The sequence below is a fragment of the Orcinus orca genome, chromosome 1 (assembly GCF_937001465.1).
Source record: "Orcinus orca chromosome 1, mOrcOrc1.1, whole genome shotgun sequence".
Classification (NCBI taxonomy): domain Eukaryota; kingdom Metazoa; phylum Chordata; class Mammalia; order Artiodactyla; family Delphinidae; genus Orcinus; species Orcinus orca.
This window is the reverse complement of record NC_064559.1, coordinates 159,247,372-159,266,654: the sequence shown is the minus strand read 5'-3', so window position 1 is coordinate 159,266,654 and position 19,283 is coordinate 159,247,372. Positions and strand designations below refer to the sequence as shown.

The 19,283-nt window shown below is 36.0% G+C and overlaps 1 protein-coding gene across 12 annotated transcripts in view; it reads right to left on the bottom strand.

The window, feature by feature from the left end:
• The window catches only part of DOCK7 (dedicator of cytokinesis 7), a 208,158-nt gene that overhangs the window by 169,932 nt on the left and 18,943 nt on the right, over positions 1-19,283 (bottom strand). For all 12 annotated transcript variants that reach the window (XR_004477925.2, XR_004477924.2, XR_007473713.1 and 9 more), the window contains exons 2-4: positions 15,657-15,762; positions 5,087-5,262; positions 4,829-4,897 (exon numbers count right to left, since the gene is read on the bottom strand). Coding sequence is in view for 9 of the 12 variants with exons in the window: in XM_033408990.2 (XP_033264881.1) it covers positions 4,829-4,897; positions 5,087-5,262; positions 15,657-15,762 (351 nt within the window). In the remaining 3 variants the exon portion in view is untranslated. The remainder of the gene's footprint in view (positions 1-4,828; positions 4,898-5,086; positions 5,263-15,656; positions 15,763-19,283) is intronic.

Genomic DNA, 19,283 nt, shown 5'->3' with positions numbered 1-19,283 from the left:
AGAGCATTTATGAGTTTCCAGAGGTAAATCATATTGTCCTTCCTTTTCATGACAATCATGTGGATATAATTTAAGTTGTACTTTCAATTCAGAGAATTGGTCAGTAAAAGGAAAGGATGGGAAGCCAGGTTAAAGAATAAAATGAGAGAGCAGAAAATATATCCTGCATTCATAACAATGTAAATTTTTAAAAGGCAAAAATATATAAAGCACTGAAGCTTAAAGTTCCAAATAGCCAAAAAAATTTTGCTATATCTCATTATGTATAAAAAATCTTAAACAACCTAAAGCTTCAGGCTTCTAAAATGAAAAAATAGAGACTTCCCTGGTGGCGCAGTGGTTAGGAATCCACCCACCAATGCAGGGGACATGGGTTCGATCCCTGGTCCAGGAAGATCCCACATGCCGCGGAGCAACTAAGACCATGCGCCTAGAGCCAGTGCTCCGCAACGAGAGAAGCCACGGCAATGAGAAGCCCACGCACCACAACAAAGAGTAGACCCCACTCGCCACAACTAGAGAAAGCCCGCGCGCAGCAACGAAGACGGAACGCAGCCAAAAAAAAAAAAAAGAGCCTGTAAAATGAAAGAATAGCAAGATCTACACCACTGTATACATATATTCTTAATTAACATATATTGTTGTATAATATATATATTAGGCTAAGAACAACTCTTAAACTAATGTATATTTCTTTCCTAACAACCCAATGTCCAAGAATATTAGAGACACTATGATCAAAGAGCAACTACTGTGTCACACCTCATATAGTCAAACTGGGGGAAATTTTAACTGGAGCATAAACAATTATAATTACCAGAGGATGATATGGTTCTATCAGTCAATTTATGACACAGTAAAGAATCACACTTAATATGAATTATTCACATGTCTTGCTGCGAAAGGTACTGAAATAGCAGCTACATGATGCTCACATCATAGTATAATCACAAAATAAAAGAAAGCATTTTTCTCTGGAATAACTAAAATAAAAATATGCAGTATAGTAACATGAAAGATATTACTCAGAAGCAGATATTTTAATCTCTCATGAAATGTTTAAAGTGCCTTAATTTGTGTAAAAATGCCTGTAAAGTGACAAAGTTTGAATTCAAACACAGGTCTGTTTAACTCTTTACACAATGTTGACTAAAGGCAAATAGACAAAACTTTGCAGCAAAAAACCATTACCAGATATTTTTGAAAGATACTAAACTGTTTTCTAGTCTTTGCACCTTTTTTCCTCAAGGGAAACATTTGTATTTTCCTTAAAGGACAGAATACACTGTTGCTTTTCTATATGAAAAAGGGTTTTTTTTTTAAATAACATTTTATTATCACAGAATCAATCCATGCTCATTGTTGAAAATTTAAAAATACAGACTTGTAAAAATACAATCATTATATTTCTACTACTCAGAGTACCAGTGTTGAACTCCTAGTATTTAACTAACTGGATCTTTTCCTGGGCGTATGTATAATCATAAGTATATACATATACATAAGTATATACATACTTATAGTTTTTGTATTTTTTAATAAAAATGAGATAATGTGAAAAAAAAGTACCTTAATTGAGAAACTAGATATCTAAGCTACTCTAATAAACCAGAATACTGTTGCATTCTTCCTCCTTTATGTCCTAAAAAACTGATAGTATGAAATTCAAGAGAGCTGAGAAGAATGACATGATTCATGATCAATACTCTTTTCTATATTATCATTCTGTTCCTGTAATCAGTTGCTATGATAAGGCTCTACATGATTACCCATCCAACACCACCATTTCTACGACTCTGTATCTTGGCATTCTCTCCCTCACTTATTCTGTTCCAGCCACACTGACCTCTCTGCTATTCCTTGAACATTCCCAGCATGCTTCCAATATGGAGCCTTTGCGTATACTGCTCTTGCCTCTGCCTAATACGCTCTTCCCCCAGATATCCAGAGGGCTTACTCCTTAACTTCGTTCATGTCTTCGCTCAAATTCATCTTATCAGAAAGGCCTCTTCCGATTAGTTATTCACAAAGTGGAATCACCTCTTCTTGGCTCTCCCTATCCCCCCATCCTACTTTTTTTCTCTACAAGACTTCCCTCTATTCTTCCCAACTATTATATATTTATCTGTGTTTGTTTAATGTCTATTGCCCTCAACCCCAAGTAGAACATAAGCTCCATGAGGGCACGGAGTTAGTTTTGCTGACTGCTGTATCATCACTGCTTAGTATAGTGCCTGGCACATACTAGCCTCTCAGTAAGTATGTCTTGAATGAATAAAGTACTTTCTATCCTTTTACCCTTCTGTGCTGAATTATGGAAGAATTTTTTGGTTTCATCTTATAACTTACTATTCCACTTTTCAGTCACATCTGCTCTGCCATTAAACCCATCTGCTGAGTTTTAAACATTTTTTTCACTGAACAAAATTTTCACTTCCAAAGATAACCAGTTGATTTTTTATATGGTTACCATAACGTTTTCACATCTCTTTGAGGATATTAGTTACACGTATGGGTCTTGATGTGTGTTCTGTTAACTATTTCCTAAATTGTAAGTTCTTTTATTTGTAGTTTGACAATTCTCTTTCAAGTGCACTGGTTTTAATCAAATGGTTGGCAATTCTAGGTTCTAATGCTCATTTTTTAATTTGTAAGCCCATATCTGTCTGAAAATACTGTATCTGCTTAGCCAAGCACATATCCAGTGGCTGTGAAGAAGAGGCACCTCATGCTTCCAGGCAGAGTCTGCCAGTCTTCTGGGTATGAGGGCTCCTTCTTATTCCAAGGTATGCCCACCCCAGGCACTATTGTATGAGCTCAAGCCTCTATAATTAGTCCTCTTAAAATAGGCAGATACCGGACTTCCCCGGTGGCGCAGTGGTTAAGAATCTGCCTGCCAATGCAGGGGACATGAGTTTGAGCCCTGGTCTGGGAAGATCCCACATGCCGCGGAGCAACTAAGCCCGTGCACCACAACTACTGAGCCTGCTCTCTAGAGCTCACGACCCACAACTACTGAGCCCGTGTGCTACAACTACTGAAGCCCACATGCCTAGAGCCTCTGCTCCGCAACAAGAGAAGCCACCGCAATGAGAAGCCCGCACACCACAACGAAGAGTAGCCCCTGCTTGCCGCCACTGGAGAAAGCCCAGGCGCAGCAACGAAGATCCAACGCAGCCAGCCAATCAATCAATCAATAAATAAATAGGCAGAGACCTCTGCTCCCACTTCAATGCATAAAGAAGGGTATAAGAGGTTTCAAAGTAACCAAATGTCCAACATTTACCCCAGGTCCCCCTTCCACTGCCTGTATTCACTGAGCCTAAAGCTCTACTGAACCTTTTCCATGTATCTTAGCATGTGCTTATCACAGCATGTGCTGTGGTTTTCTGTTGTGTTCCAGTCATACCTTTTATATTTCAGGGATACTTTAAAACTTCTAGTCTACCAAAAGTACCCCTTAGTCTTCCATTTACTACTGAAGGTAATAAATAATATCTAGTATAACAGAAAAAAATACAAGCATTAGAATCTGATGCCCCTAGGTTCTAATCCTAGCTATCCCACTTTTTGGCCATGGGACCTCAAAGATGTTACCTAAGTACTCTGAGCCTGAGCTACCTTGTCTGTTGGAACCTTAAATGAGATGAGTGTAAAGTATCCAATAAAATGCCCAGCATATAGCAAATAACCATAAATGTTAACTACTGCACCCTCTTGGCTTAAATCAAGGTCAGCAATCCCTTGATTAGAATTAAGTAGCAAGACGACTCCATGATTCTAAGGTTAATATATTTTACAACTAATCTATTTCTATTAAGATTTCTGATTACAGGTTTCCAACATACATGCATAAAGGTAAAAACTTTTGAGTTATCTGACAGAGGAACGGTCTTCTTCAGTAATCTCTAAAATCTGGCTATTGAAATACTTATCAAAATTGTAAGTTCATAAAAACAGCTCTTCTTTATAAAGGGTAGCAGATTGTATTTTTATTAGGTCACACTAAAACTAAAAAGTATGTCAGCAGTAACCCCAAGAGTGAAACACAGTGAAATAAGACAGTTGCCCACAACAGCAACAAAATAAGCAATGGATACATCACTGTTACTAGTACAATTTAGCACAGATAACTTCATTTCTCAAAACTGCAATGTCATAACAGAATTTTCCACTACTTCAGTAATTATACTTCCTTTAGAAAAATAAAATAAGGCTAAGAAGATTCAGTATGCAGACCCTTCTTCATTATGCAAATTAGCAAAGGAAGAATTATTTTATTTTATTTCTTAATCTGACTTGATATTTCAAACACCATCCATTAGAAACATAAATTTTGTGGTAAAACAAAACATTTTTACAACTACTAACTTGATTGGATGTACAGGTCAAGGACCTGTAAATATTCAGTTAGTTAATAAAAGGCAGAGACCTTTCAAACAGCTTGATCTAGAAAACTAGCTATTAAACTTAACCAATTCAATAAATTGGATTCTCTTTTAGAAATACAAATTATTCATCAATATTTACCCATGATTTCCCAAAAGAATTAGACTGCAAATCATTATTTTATATTATTATTAGTTACTAATGATCTATGATAATATAGAAATACTACCCCCACAAACGTATTATTTTATAAGGAAAGTAAGAGAAAGTAATTGTGGAACTCCTAAGGAAAAAATATCTATATGCAAAGGTTCTTCTTTTACTTTTTCAGCTATTTTTTAAATGAATTTTCAGGTCTCATAATTAGTATTAATCTACCTTAATCCATTTACAGATCCTACTCAGTATTTTTAAATGTCATAATGAATATATAACTTACTTTCTGATCACAATTGCCCAGTCTTCTGTATAACTTCTTATACAATCTCTAACATGTGGATCCATTTCACTATTTTAAAAAAGAAAATATATTTATAATTTAGACAGGAAAGCATTGATGTTTGTGAATTCTGCTGCTACGCTCTTGTTCATATAATAGGAAACAACACTACCACAAGAAATAGAATCTAAATAAAATAATGGAAGGTAGCCTTTTTATAGTTACACTAAAACCAAAAATAGGTAAATGTCTCCTTACCTTTCTTCAGGTACAGCTGAAACAAGGGTTCTACAGTCCCTAGGACTATAAACCACTTCAATATCATCTGGAGGGAATTCAATCAAATCCCTTAAAAGCCCAGAATCCACAGCTAAAGGATGAGTAATGAGGTAATCTTCCAAATCCACTGGATCCACTGCTTCAGTAAGGGGCACCTTTATAAACAGGGATGGATGTGAGAGGTGGGTATAAAGGAAGAGGTGGACACAAGAATTTTAAAACTTAAATAGATTTATTATTTTAAAAAAACGTAATTTTTCCCTTGCTATTTCTAAAATGTCAACAGATATTCAGCCAGATGAACTAAAGAAACCACAAAGTGTTGGGTCATACTCTCTCTGATTTTCTTGCTTCGATTTTGCCCATAACTCCCACATAAAATCAGTAAGATAACAGTTTTATAATACTATACAGTGACAAAATACTCACTGGAGGGATTCTTTTTTATAATTTGGAATTTTCATTGCTAAGTTTCTTAGTGGTGCTTTTACTTTATTTGTTGTTACTGTTATCCTAGTAAAAACGTACAACCATACTGCAGTGGGGGGAAAAATGGCCCTCCAAAAGATTGCCAAATCCCAATCCATGGACCTTATATGTGAAAATAAATAAAATATAAAATAAGAGTGTTTGAAGATGTCATTAAGGATCTTAAAAGAGGGACATTATCCTGGATTATCTGAGTGGGTCCTAAATGCAATCATATATATCCTTATATGAAGATAAACAGAGATTTGGGCCACACCAAGAGGAAAGCCATATGAAGACACAGGAAAGAGAGATTTGAAGATTCTGGCCTAAAAGGTAGAAGTGATGTGCCACAAGCAGCCACCAGAATCTGGAAGAGGCAAGAAAGTGATACTGAAGGGAGCCTCTGAAGAAAGTGCAACCTTGCCAAAACCTTGATTTATGCCCGTTGATACTGATTCCAGACTTCTGGACTCCAGCACTGTGAAAGAATACATTTCTGTTGTTTTAAGCCACCCAGTTTGTGGTAATTTGTTACAGCACCCAAGGAGACTAATACACAGACCCTATTAAAAGTATTATTAGCAATAATAGGATATTTGTGGCATTCCTTAGCCAAGCTGAAATTATAGTTTTTGATAAGATACTCTACTTCTTATCTAATTCAAGAAAGAAAATTATTCAGGCAAAACTATAAATGATTACACAACAAATGTGCAGTTGTGGACCAATGAAAATAAGAATATGTTATTTTTCAAGATGTTCAACTGGGTAAAAACACTGAGACCTGCCTACTGTGCAAGTTTGCATTACTACAAAGAAGGTGCTTTAACCTATACTTCTTTGGACTGAACAACTAGGTAGAGCAACAACATTTTAAAGATACTAAGTAAAATAATGAATGACTATCACATCATAAACACTCAAAAGACAGTAGCTATTATTATCATTATCATTATATGTTTTCTCATTTAAACCTCCCCCAAACCCTATAAGTTAGAGATAATTACTATTTCAATTCTACAAATTCTACAAATAATTACTATTTCAATTCTACAAATAAAGAATTCTACAATTCTACAATTGTGCTCAAAGAAGTTAACTTCTGAAAATAAAATAGCCACAAAATGAAGAGCAAAATTTCAAACTGGGTGTTTAAGATATAAATTCATGGTTTTCTCTCATAAGCATTCTGTGAAGAGATTTTTTTTTTTTTTTTTTTGCGGTACGCGGGCCTCTCACTGTTGTGGCCTCTCCCGTTGCGGAGCACAGGCTCCGGACGCGCAGGCTCAGCGGCCATGGCTCACGGGCCTAGCCACTCCGCGGCATGTGGGATCTTCCCAGACTGGGGCACGAACCCGTCTGTTCGTGGGGCGGACTCTCAACCACTGCGCCACCAGGGAAGCCCTTCTCATAAGCATTCTATCTTACCTATTCTACCAAGTACATAATACACTATCATGACATGCTTAATAGAAGCATAGAAGCAATTCAACAGGGAAAGGGAAATCTTTTTCAATTACTGTTGCTGGAAAAATTGGATATCTATATGGGGGGGAAAATGAACTTCAATCCTTACATCACGACATATACAAAAACTAAACTGAGATGGACCATAGATATAAACATAAATGCTAAAACTATAAAGCTGCTAGAAGGAAATATAGGAGAATATCTTCAAAATTTGGAGTAGGCAAGGGTTTCTCAGACATGACAGAGAAAGGGATAATCGTAAAAGAAAAATTGATACATCAAAAGATGGTTAAGAAAATGAACAGGCAAGCCACACTAGGAGAAAATATTTACAAAATACATTTAATAAGTGACTGGCATCTAGAATATATAAAAAAGTCCCACATCTCATAAAAACAAACCACCCCCCTCAAATAAATGGCGTGGGGGGTGGGGGGGCAGTTGGTAAGACATTCAGAAAGGAAGATATAAAAATGGCCAGTTAGGGACTTCCCTGGTGGCACAGTGGTTAAGAATCCATCTCCCAACGCAGGGGACACAGGATGGATCCCTGGTCAGGGAACTGGATCCTACATGCATGCTGTAACTAGGAGTTTGCATGCCACAACTAAGGAGCCCTCGAGCCCAACTAACGAGCACATGTGCCGCAACTAAGACCTGGCACAACCAAAATAAATAAATAAATAAATAAAATTTTTTAAATAAAAAATCCAACAGAGTCCATAAAATAAAATTTATTTTTTTTAAAAAATGGCCATTTAGCACATGAAAAAGTGCTCAACATCAAAGTCACAAGTAGGTACTTCCACTTCCAGGAAGATGGAGTAGACATACTTTTCTCTATTCTTCCCACTAGTTACAACTACAAACCCTGAAGATTATATATAAAATAAACATAAGACGGCTCTAAAAGGTGGATAGAAAAAGGCAGACCAACAGGGACCTCGGGACCCAAGGAATAGCACAATAGTGAGTTACCTAAAATTTCTTTTTACCTTATATACTCCACACCTGATGCTAGAGAGGTCCACAACCCAGAAACACCAAGGAGCACAGGAAAACAAAAAACACAACCAAAGCCTGTTCTCCCCAGCCAAAGGACCAAGAGAGTAGCAGCCTAGCAAAATAGAAAAGGTTAGAGAATAACCACTCTACTCCAGCCAAACATCACATGAAAAACTGTAGTCCCACCTATATCCACACCAGCAAAGGCCAAATGGGGAGCTAGACTTCACCCTCACCAAGCTGTAACAAGCCATCCCAACACTACCCATTCAGCACAATGTCAGAGAAGTCAGAGTGGGGAGCTGAGATTTTCATATCTACTGGAAGGTAATGAATCCTCCACTCCCACAGTGTCAGTGGAGTCCACACAGGGAATCTGGACACCTATTGCTATACAGCAGTAACAAGAACTCCTTCCCCTTACTGCTGAGGCAATGTCAGGTGAGGTCTATATAATTTAATACCTATAGGGTGAAGAGACATAAAGGTACATAAGATTTCCACACTCACTCAAACTGGAAAAATGTCAACACCAGTAGTGTGATTAGTTATGTATATACAATACCTTAAGCAACCACTAAAAAGACTATACAAAGATATGCACTCAACAACATTACAGAGAAATCAAAATGGAATTCTAAAAAATGTTCAGATAACCCACAGGAAGACAGAAAAAGGAAACTAGAGAAACAAAAGGCAGAGAGAACAAACAAAAAATAAAATGGCAGATTAAAGCCCTAGTAGAATGATAATAACATTAAATGTAAATGGCCTACATACACCAATAAAAAGATAAACTGGCAGAATGGATTTAAAAACATGACGTACCAGTAAGGTATACCAAAAGCTCGCTTCAAAAAAGACAATATAAGGAGGCTGAAAACAGAAGGATGGAAAAATATATACCATATATACATTAATCAAAAGAAAGCAGAAGTGGCTATATTAACATAAGATAAAGTACTTCGACTTCAGTGCAAAGAAAAGTACTGAATAAAGAGGGACATTACCTGATGATAACAGCTATGACCCACAGCAATCTTAAATGTGCATGTACTAAACAACAGAGCTATAAATTATGGGAAGCAAAAACTGACAGAACTGAAAGAAGAAATAAGATATATCTACATTATAGCTGGAGACTTCAAGACATCTCTCTCAACAACTGAAAGAAAACTGCATAGAAAAATCAACAAGGATATGGTAAAATTCAACAGCACCATCAACCAATAGGTCTAATTGACATTGTTTTATAGAACAATCCACCCAACGACAACACACCAAATACTTTTCTCAAAGGCCCAAAAAGTAAATACCAGGATAGACCATAACCTGAACCCTAAAACAAACCTCAAAAAATTTTTAAAAATTGAAATCATACAGAGTGTGTTCTCTGACCATAATATAATCAAACTAGAAATTAGCAACAGAAAGACAACAGGAAAACCTCCAAACACTTGGAAACTAAAAACACAGTTCCAAATAATCCATGAGTCACAAAAGTCTGAAAAATGAAACTTAAAAATTACATTGAACTAAATGAAAATAAAACATAACAAAATTAGTGGGATGAGGAAAGTGCAAATCAAAAACACAAGATACTACTTCACACCCATTATGATGGCTATTACCAAAAAATGTAAAATAACAAGTGTAGGAGAGGATATTGAGAAATTGGAAGTCTTGTGCAATGCTGGTGGGAATGTAAAATGGTACAGCTGCTGTGGAAAACAATTCGGTGGTTCTGGAAAAAAAAAAAACCAAAACACACAGAATTATCATATGACCCACCAATTCCACTTCCAGCTATATACTCAAAAAAACTGAAAATAGAGACTCAAACAGATACTTGTACACTAATGTTCATAGCAGCATCATTACCGATAGCCAAAAGATGAGAACAATCCAATGTCCATCAACAGATGAATGGATAAACAAAATGTGGTACACATATACAATGGCATATTTTTCAACCTTAAAAAGAAATGAAATTCTAACACGTGCTGTAACAAGCATGAACCTTGAAGACATTATGGCTGAGTGAAATAAGCCAGACACAAAAAGACAAATATTGTATGATTCCACTTACATGAGGTATGTACATATAATAGACAAATTCATAGAGACAGGAAATAGAATGGAGGTTACTGGGGATTGGAAGGAGCAGGGGAATGGAATTATTTTTTAATGGGTACAGGGTTTCAGTTTGCGTTAATTAAAAAGTTTTGGAAATGGACAGTGGTAATGGTTGCACAAAATTGTGAGTGTACTTGATGCCATTTAATTGTACACTTAGAAATGGTTAAACTGATAAATTTTGTTGTGTATATTTTACCACAATATAAATACATACATACATAAATTTAAGCGAACATTTTTTTAAACTTTATAAATCAATGTTTCTCCACCTAAGAATTATTTCTGAGGCAGTACACTTTTCAGGATTCAAAGTGTCACAAATGATACTCCATGAAAATAATGACAAAAGCTGGGAGTCCTTACGTATGTCTAATTCAAAACTAACCTTTCCTCAAAGATTGACCAATCATATCAAGAGTAAGGGTTAGGGTTGGGAAGAAAGCTATGACACTCTCTTAACAACACTAAATCACAGAGATGACAAATGATCTTATTTCCCAAACTCACATAGAAAGTCACTGGTTTTCTAGGTGTAATACTAACTAGACTTGGAGCAAAGAAATAAATTTATTTCTGCTACAACTGTCTCCACTCTCTCTGACTCCTATCAGAGACAACTGCCTGGGCTAGTTTTCGGATGTAGTGATGAGCTGCTTACAACTATAAACTATTTTGCAAGGCTCCAAAGAAAGATCCTGTATTTACAGATTCAAGGGAGGAGATTGCAACATGATTTTATAACAGAGAATGACTAGGCAGTAAGCAGGGTTAAAGGATGCAATAAGAAGCAATAGTGAAGCACTACAGAATCCCTTACAGGCAATGTGAGACACTGTCTTACTTCAACAATCACTGCATTGGAATTCTGACTAACATGTTTAGTGTTCAGATCTCTTTCAGTCTTTTCTGGTGTGCCATCAAAATTCTGGTATTTGATTAGTGGTTGTTTTGGGATGGGAGAAGGGAGACAAAAGGGTGAGAGCTAAACAGTTTCTTTTTGAGATAATGAAAACGTTCTAAATTGACTGTTGTGATGGTTGCACATTATATGTGAACATATTAAATCCACTGAATTGTAAATTAAATGGATGAATTGTATGGTTATGTGAAAAAAGTCTCAGTAAAGCCATTAAAAAAAAAGTTGAACCAGAATCTAATCGTATACAGGAAATACAGAAGATAGAGAAACAAGTCTATGAGGAAGAAATTTCAAAAACGTTGAACCAGAATCTAACCAGTTACAGGAAATACAGAAGATAGAGAAACAAGTCTACAAGGAAATAAACATAAAATCCAAAAGGTAGGAAATTCTATAAGACAACTAATCCAATTTCCTCAACAAGTCAATGGCATAAAAACAAACAAACTTAAAAGTTGGGGGAGGGAGTAGTATTCCACTGTGTATATACACCACATCTTCTTTATCCATTCATCTGCTGATGGACATTTAGGTTGCTTCCATATCTTGGTTATTATAAATAATGTTGCTATGAACATTGGGGTGTGTGTATCTTCTCGAATTAGTGTTTTCATTTTCTTCAGATAAATACCCAGAAGTGGAACTGCTGGATCATACTGTAGTTCTATATTTAGTTTTTTGTTTTTTTTTTTTTTTTGCGGTACGCAGGCCTCTCACTGTTGTGGTCTCTCCCGTTGCGGAACACAGGCTCCGGACGCGCAGGCTCAGTGGCCATGGCTCACGGGCCCAGCCGCGGAGTGGGATCTTCCCAGACCAGGGCACAAACCCATGTCCTCTGCATTGGCAGGCGGACTCTCAACCACTGCACCACCAGGGAAGCCCTATATTTAGTTTTTTGAGGAACCTCCATACGTTTTCCAGTATGGAGGAAAACATACAGCTGTACCACTTTACATTCTCACCAACAGTGCACAAAGGTTCCCTTTTCTCCACATCCTCGCCACCACTTGTTATCGCTTGTCTTCTTGATGATAACCATTCTAACAGGTGTGGGGATATCTCGTCATGGTTTTAATTTCCATTTCCCTGCGCACTTTTTCATGTACCTGTTGGCCATTTGGATAACTTCTTTGGAAAAATGTCTATTTAGTTCTTCTGCCTATTTTTAATCGGGTTGTTTGTCTTTTTGTTATTGAGTTGTATGAGTTCCTTATATATTTTGGATATTAACCCCTTATCTGATATATGATTTGCAAAAATTTTTCTCCCATAGGATGCCTTTTCATTTTGTTAATTGTTTCTTTGGCTGTGCAAAAGCTTTTAAGCTTGATGTAGCCCCAATTTGTTGATTTTTGCTTTTGGTGTTTGTGCTTTTGGTGTCATATCCAAAAACATCATTTCCAAGAACAACATCAAGGAGCTTCTTCTTACATTTTCTTCTAAGAGTTTTATAGTATCAGGTGTTATGTTTAAGACTGATCCATTTCAAGTTAATTTTTGTGAGTGGTGTAAGATAGGGAACCAATTTCACTGCTCTGCATGTGTCTTTCTAGCTTTCCCAGCACCATTTGTTGGCCTTTCCCCACTGGATGCACTTGGCAGCCTTGTAGACTATTAGATGACCATATGAGCAACAACGTGGATGGATCTGGATGATATTATGCTTAGTGAAATAAGTCAGACAGAGAAAAACAAATTTTACGTTATCACTTACATGTGCAATCTATAAAATAAAAGAAACTAGAGAATATAACAAAAAAAGAAACAGACTCACAAATATAGAGAACAAACTAGTAGTTACCAGTGGGGGGGACAGGGGGCAGGATAGGGATAGGAGATTAAGAGGTACAAATTACTATTATAAAATAAAGAAGCTACAATAATATATTGTACAGCAAAGGGAACATAGTATTTTATAATAACTCTAAATGGAGTACAACCTGTAAATATAGTGAAACACAGTGCTGTACACCTGAAACTTATTTAATATTGTAAGTCAGCCATACCTCAATTTAAAAAAAAAAGTTAAAGGAGGGAGAAGCTGCCCTTTTTTTTAAAAATGCAAGTGATCTAAGACCAAATTCCATCTGTGGATTTTGTTTGATCCTGATTTGAATAAACCAACTATAAAAAGATATGTATGAAATAATCAAGAAAATTTAACATGCACTGGATATTATTAGATGATACCAAAGAATTATGGACTGTTAATTTTGTTAAGTGTGATAACAGCACTGTGGTTAAATTTAAAGATGTTAATGTTTATACTAGTCTTCTACTTCTATGTATGTTTGAAGATTCCCATAACTTAAAAAGAACTTTTTCAGAGAGAATACAAGAAGAGAAATTGAAATCAGCAAGCTCTGACAACCCTTCAAAGGAATTTTGTTGCAAAAAAGAGCAAAGAAATATTGGAAGTTGGAGACTGATGGAAAAGTGGGGCAAAAAAAGCAGAATTTTTTTAAATGGGAGAAGTAACGGTATGTTTGCATGTTTATATACTGGTGGGAATGATCCAATAAATAGAAAAAGTGACGATATAAAAGAGAAGGGAGGACTTCCCTGGTGGCACAGTGGTTAAGAATCTGCCTGCCAATGCAGGGGACACAGGTTCGAGCCCTGGTCCAGGAGGATCCCACATGCTGCAGAGCAACTAAGCCCATGCTACTGAGCCTGTGCTCTAGAGCCCACATGCCACAACTACTGAAACCTGCGCACCTACATCCGGTGCTCCACAAGAGAAGCCACTGCAATGAGAAGCACGCGCACCACAATGAAGAGTAGCCCCCACTCACCGCAACTAGAGAAAGCCCACACGTGGCAACGAAGTCCCAACACAGCCAAAAATAAATAAATAAAATAAATAAATTTTTTTCAAAAAGAGAGTAGGGAGAATTCCTAAAGTACTGTATTTGAGCGAGAGAACTTGGGATCTAGTTCACTAGTGGTTCATTTAAAATAACTGGTGAATAGACACAATACGGGTACAGATGATAAAAGGTGAACACACATGGTGGTAGGAGTATGTGGAAGTTCCTTCTGACTGCTTCAATTTTCTCAGTGAAACAGGAAGTCAAGTCATCCTCAGAGTGAAAATGGGGAAGAGCAATTAGGGTTTTAAGGGAAGAGTAGGAGGCATGAAATGGGTCAACTAAAACAGTGGGAAAATGAACGGACTAGGAAAATAAAATGTTTGCCTAGCAATGTTAAAGCCTTCATGAGTTAGTGGTCATAAATTTAAAGTGAGACCAGTCAATGGGATCTGTGTGTTTTCCTCCAGCCATACTCAGCTGCACAAGTGCAGGTATGAAGTAAGCAGAAGGTTGGATTTAAACAGCACTGAGGTAGTGCAAATGACATGAGAAGAAGTTAAGGAAGCCAAGAGTATACGCAAAAGAGTAATTATAATGAGCAACAAATAATTTAAGTTTGGTAAGGAGAGAAAAGAGGACATCAAGGGGTGAGAGACACACAAAAGTTAGTATGATCACAAATTCTAGGTCCCAGTGGTGTTGAAGGACAGTTGAAGTCAGAGCACCAGAACAAGAGAGCAAGAAAGATAAGAAGTGGTATTAAGAGAATAGGAAACATAAAACTGAGATTACAGGAGGCTTATGGTTATTCATAATGACTAAATCCAGGGATGACTATGGAAGTGAATAGTTAAGGTGTAACACAGAATGCGGGAAATCAGTTGAAAAGAGGAGTTCAAGACACTAAGAGAGTATTAGAAGGATCATCTCCATGTACATTGAAACCATCCAGAAATCTATATATTCTAAAATTTCTCCAATCAGTATGTTACTGTTGTTAAAAGTAAACCCCATGTTTTAAAATTTTAATAACACAAACATTATATATAAACATGTCGCTACAAGTCAATCAAACTATTATGCTCTGGCATATGATGTTTGTTCAATAATTGGTACCATTTCATAACCAAAGAGAAAGTGTTAATACAACTTCACCCAAGTCAGTCTTAATTACTTTTTCAGTTTTTGACAAATGGAGCATGTTTTTAATTCATATTCCTACTATAACTAATAAGTACCAGTTTTTTATCAAAATTGGTTATCCTCATGCCAGCCTCTTGAATAAGAAAACATATATTTATATCTCTGACATAGCACCTGGCTTAAAGCAATAATTCAATAACTATATATTCCTTTCTATTAAAGGACATAGATAATACTATGAATCTACATAATTATTTAACATTTACTTCAGTACCTATTATTTCTAGAATAGATTCCTGAATTTTCATGTATGAATCACCCTGGGTCTGGGAAGTTCTAATTGTAAAATTCCAGAGTTGATTAAATCCTGAATGTAAAGTGTAAGAGTTGCCTGGGAAATCAACACTTCTATAACGCCTCCCAACACTCCTCTGACTCAAATTTCAGAAAAGAGTGAGATAGCAACAAATAAGGGTGTTAGTGAGAGTAGTGATAGAACCCAATCTACTGGCTCTTATCTTTCCACTATTTTTTCATGGCCTAGTCAGAATTACACAGTAACATACCATATTTTAAATATGCTACTTACTGTGGTATGATGGGATATACTGCCAACAATGTTGAGGTTTTTGAGCAGCTGGGGAGAACCACTGTACTGTCCAGAAATCTGCTTCCTAACTTCAGCAGCCACAGTTCTACAACAAAAAAAGCAAATACATTGTTTTTAAAAAGAAAACAAACTAACTTAAAATGGGAGAAAGCTAAGTATTTTCAAAAGTCATCTAAAGAACAACAAAATCTCAGCACATCAATAAGGCTATAAATTTATAAGATATTTTGGTAAATACTGCTTATAATTACAGTAGAACATCTTTATAACGCTTATATGGCGTACAATACTTACGGCCAACTTACATAAGGCTTTTTTTGTATATGGCATTTCAGGGAACATATTGATACTTTGGTCTATGATAGAGCTGGAAGCTATAATAAGATGTATATATTAATGTGTATATATTTTAAGGATATAAAATTAATTCAAAATACTTTATAAACAATATTCATGCCCCAGAAAACTATTCCCTATTTTTACTTAACTAATAAAAATTGTCTTTATACTCTGGCATTAATGGCTTTCCATAATCTGACCCTAATCACCTTTTCAGCCTTACATATCCCTTCCCAAATTCTTCTCAATGAACATAAACTGCTTCCTAGAATGCTGTTTCTCTCCTATATCCACAAATTCAACTCTTAATTAGTTTTAGGGGTAAAACTCAAATGGCAAGACTTCCATACAAGATTCTTGACTCACCACAGCTAAAATACCACCCTTCTTAAAAACTCTTAGAGCATTTATCATAACCTAACTTGCATTTTCCTCCTTCCTAGTTATTTTCTCCACATTCATGTACGCCCTATATAAACAGAGGCAGTGGTTTCATTCATTGCTATTTCCCCTAAAATATTTAGCACGTGGCACTTAAAACAGAGAAATGTATATTTAGTCCTATGAAATATATAGTATTACTGACGAATGAAGTAAACCACAAAGGCATTACCATAACATAACTTGACCAGTAAGTCCTTATCTGAAACAGGATTAAAGTTTAGAAGTTCCACGATTTCAAGCTGCTTGTTGACCCTTGGGAGCATACTAGTATTTCAAATTTACTAAATGACATTTCTAGGGACTTCCCTGTTGGTTCAGTGGTTAAGACTCTGCACTCCCAAAGCAGAGGGCCTGGGTTCCATCCCTGGTCAGGGAACTAGATCCCACATGCCACAACTAAAAGATCCCACACGTGGCAACGAAGATCCCTCATGCCACAACTAAGACCCAGTGCAGCCAAATAAATAAATATTTCTAAAACAAAAATATTTTAGACATTTGAATGACTCTGTAGCTCATTAAGCTCTATATTCCTTAGACTTCACAAAATTATAAACCAAAATATTCTGTGAGTCTTAAATCCAGTCATTAAATAACTTCCTCATATTAGTAACATTTTTACTAAGTAAAAAATGTAACTAAAGAACACAAAATAAAGACAACTATCAATAGATTTTGTACAATTATTCTGATGTCAATATCTAACCTCCACCCTATGATCATCAACTGGTCACTATTTTATAAACCTTGCCTTTTGTTCTTTTACTCTTTTCCAAAAAATAAACCCTACCTTCTTCCTATCATTCCATTGAACGTAAAGTGAAACTGGCCTACTGCCTTCGATTCTGGGCCAGCTTGATGATACTTTTGTTCTGGAGTGTTCTCAAATTAATGGTTGAATTCAGAGCCCCGAACATCTTAGTGCCCTTTCAAATTTCCAGCTGAATTTCTAGACAATTTCATTTTCCAAAAATTATCCAAATATATGATATAATCTTTAGCTTCCTTCTTCTCTTCCATACCCCCTTAACTATTTTCATATTCAATCACTCCACACACATCTCTTGAGCACTGTTAGGAGCTGACCACTCAGTTAGAAATTTCTGATAGAAAAGTAAAAGAGTTATCATTTTTAAGGCTCAAGATACTGAATTAGCTCAACTTTTTCTTTACAGGTGATCTGAAGTACATTAGATCATATATGTGTTTTTAAAAAGGCTAATCTGTTATTCATAATTGTCAAAACTTGGAAGCTTATCCTTCAATAGGTAAATGGATAAACAAACTATGGTACATTCATACAATGGAACATTATTCAGCAGTAAAAAGAAATGCACTATCAAGCCAAAAAAGACATGGAAGAACCTTAAAAGAATACTGCTAAGTGAAAGAAGCCCATCTGACAAGGATACAATACTGTATGATTCCACCTATATGACATTCTGGAAAAGGCAAACTATGGAGGGGTGAAAAACAGTGGTTGCCAGGGGTTGGAAGAAGGAGGAAAAGGAAGAGATGAGTAAGTAATGTACAGGGATTTTTAGGGCAGTGAAACTATTCTCTATGATACTATCATGATGGATACATATCATTATACATTTGTCAAAACCTATAGAATATACAACACAAACAGTAAACCTAATGTAATCTATGGACTTTAGTTAATAATAATGTATCAATATTAGCTTATCTATTATAACAAATCTATTATAACAAATGTATCATACTAATCCAAGATGTTAATAAAAGGGAAAACTTGGTTGGGAAGTAAACATGGGAACTCTCTGTACTTTCCACTTTTCTGTAAATCTAAAACTGCTCTCCCAGAAAAGTCTACTGAATTTTTAAAAGTAAGTAAATAAATAAAAAAGACTAACTCAGAAAAGACAAGGGAGGAAGAGAAGAGCATGAAGAAACGATTAGAGGTTAGAGATGAAAGCTAAAGGAGGAATGTAACCTTTGAAGGAGGATGCAGATTGAGGAGAGGGCAAAGGGCAAATTCTGTAAAGCATCTGGATGTGAGAGGACAGGAACATTCACTGCAGTTTATGACTCCCCTTAGGCTTTTAATGAAGCCTATACACTGTGAATGTTCATTATTATGTTTGGTTTAAAGGCCTTACAATCTCCTGATCCTGTTGTCAAGACTGAGATGAAAATATGAAAAAGCTTTTAAAAAGAGAGAGAGAGACAGAGAACAAGTATTGTGTCTATCTTCCTCTGTGCTACTTAACTCAGTCTACCAACCTCAGCACTACCTCAGTGCTTCTGTTTCTCAGTGTTTCTGGGGCTAAACCACGAGTAATCTGAATTGTAAACTGCTATATTTGATCAAGTTCAAGATCTCAGTAACTGTTAAGACTTGCTATTACTTCAGGTACAGCTAAGAAAGAAAAACCTCGCTAATTAAGCAATACACTATCAATTAATTGAAAGACATACCCTGATTTCAGAAAATGTTAAAAGTGAAAGAAAATTTAAAATATGATTACTTCAAATAGAGACAATCTTTCATTTAATAACAATCTTTCATTTAATAACAGAGACATACAAAGGATAATCCCCACATTACAAATATTTGTCTTATTTATACATGACATGATTTCCCCCAAAGAGAAAATCAGCAATAATTTGAAGTAAGAACCATTTCCAAACTGAGCTATAATGGCAATAAAACCATCTGCAACCCAGACAAAGGATGTATTCATACTGAGACCCTCTGCATGAAATGATATCCTCAATGATAAGTGAGGAAATTTTCCCAAATTAAAAAAACAGTATCGGGCCTTCCCTGGTGGCGCAGTGGTTGAGAGTCCACCTGCC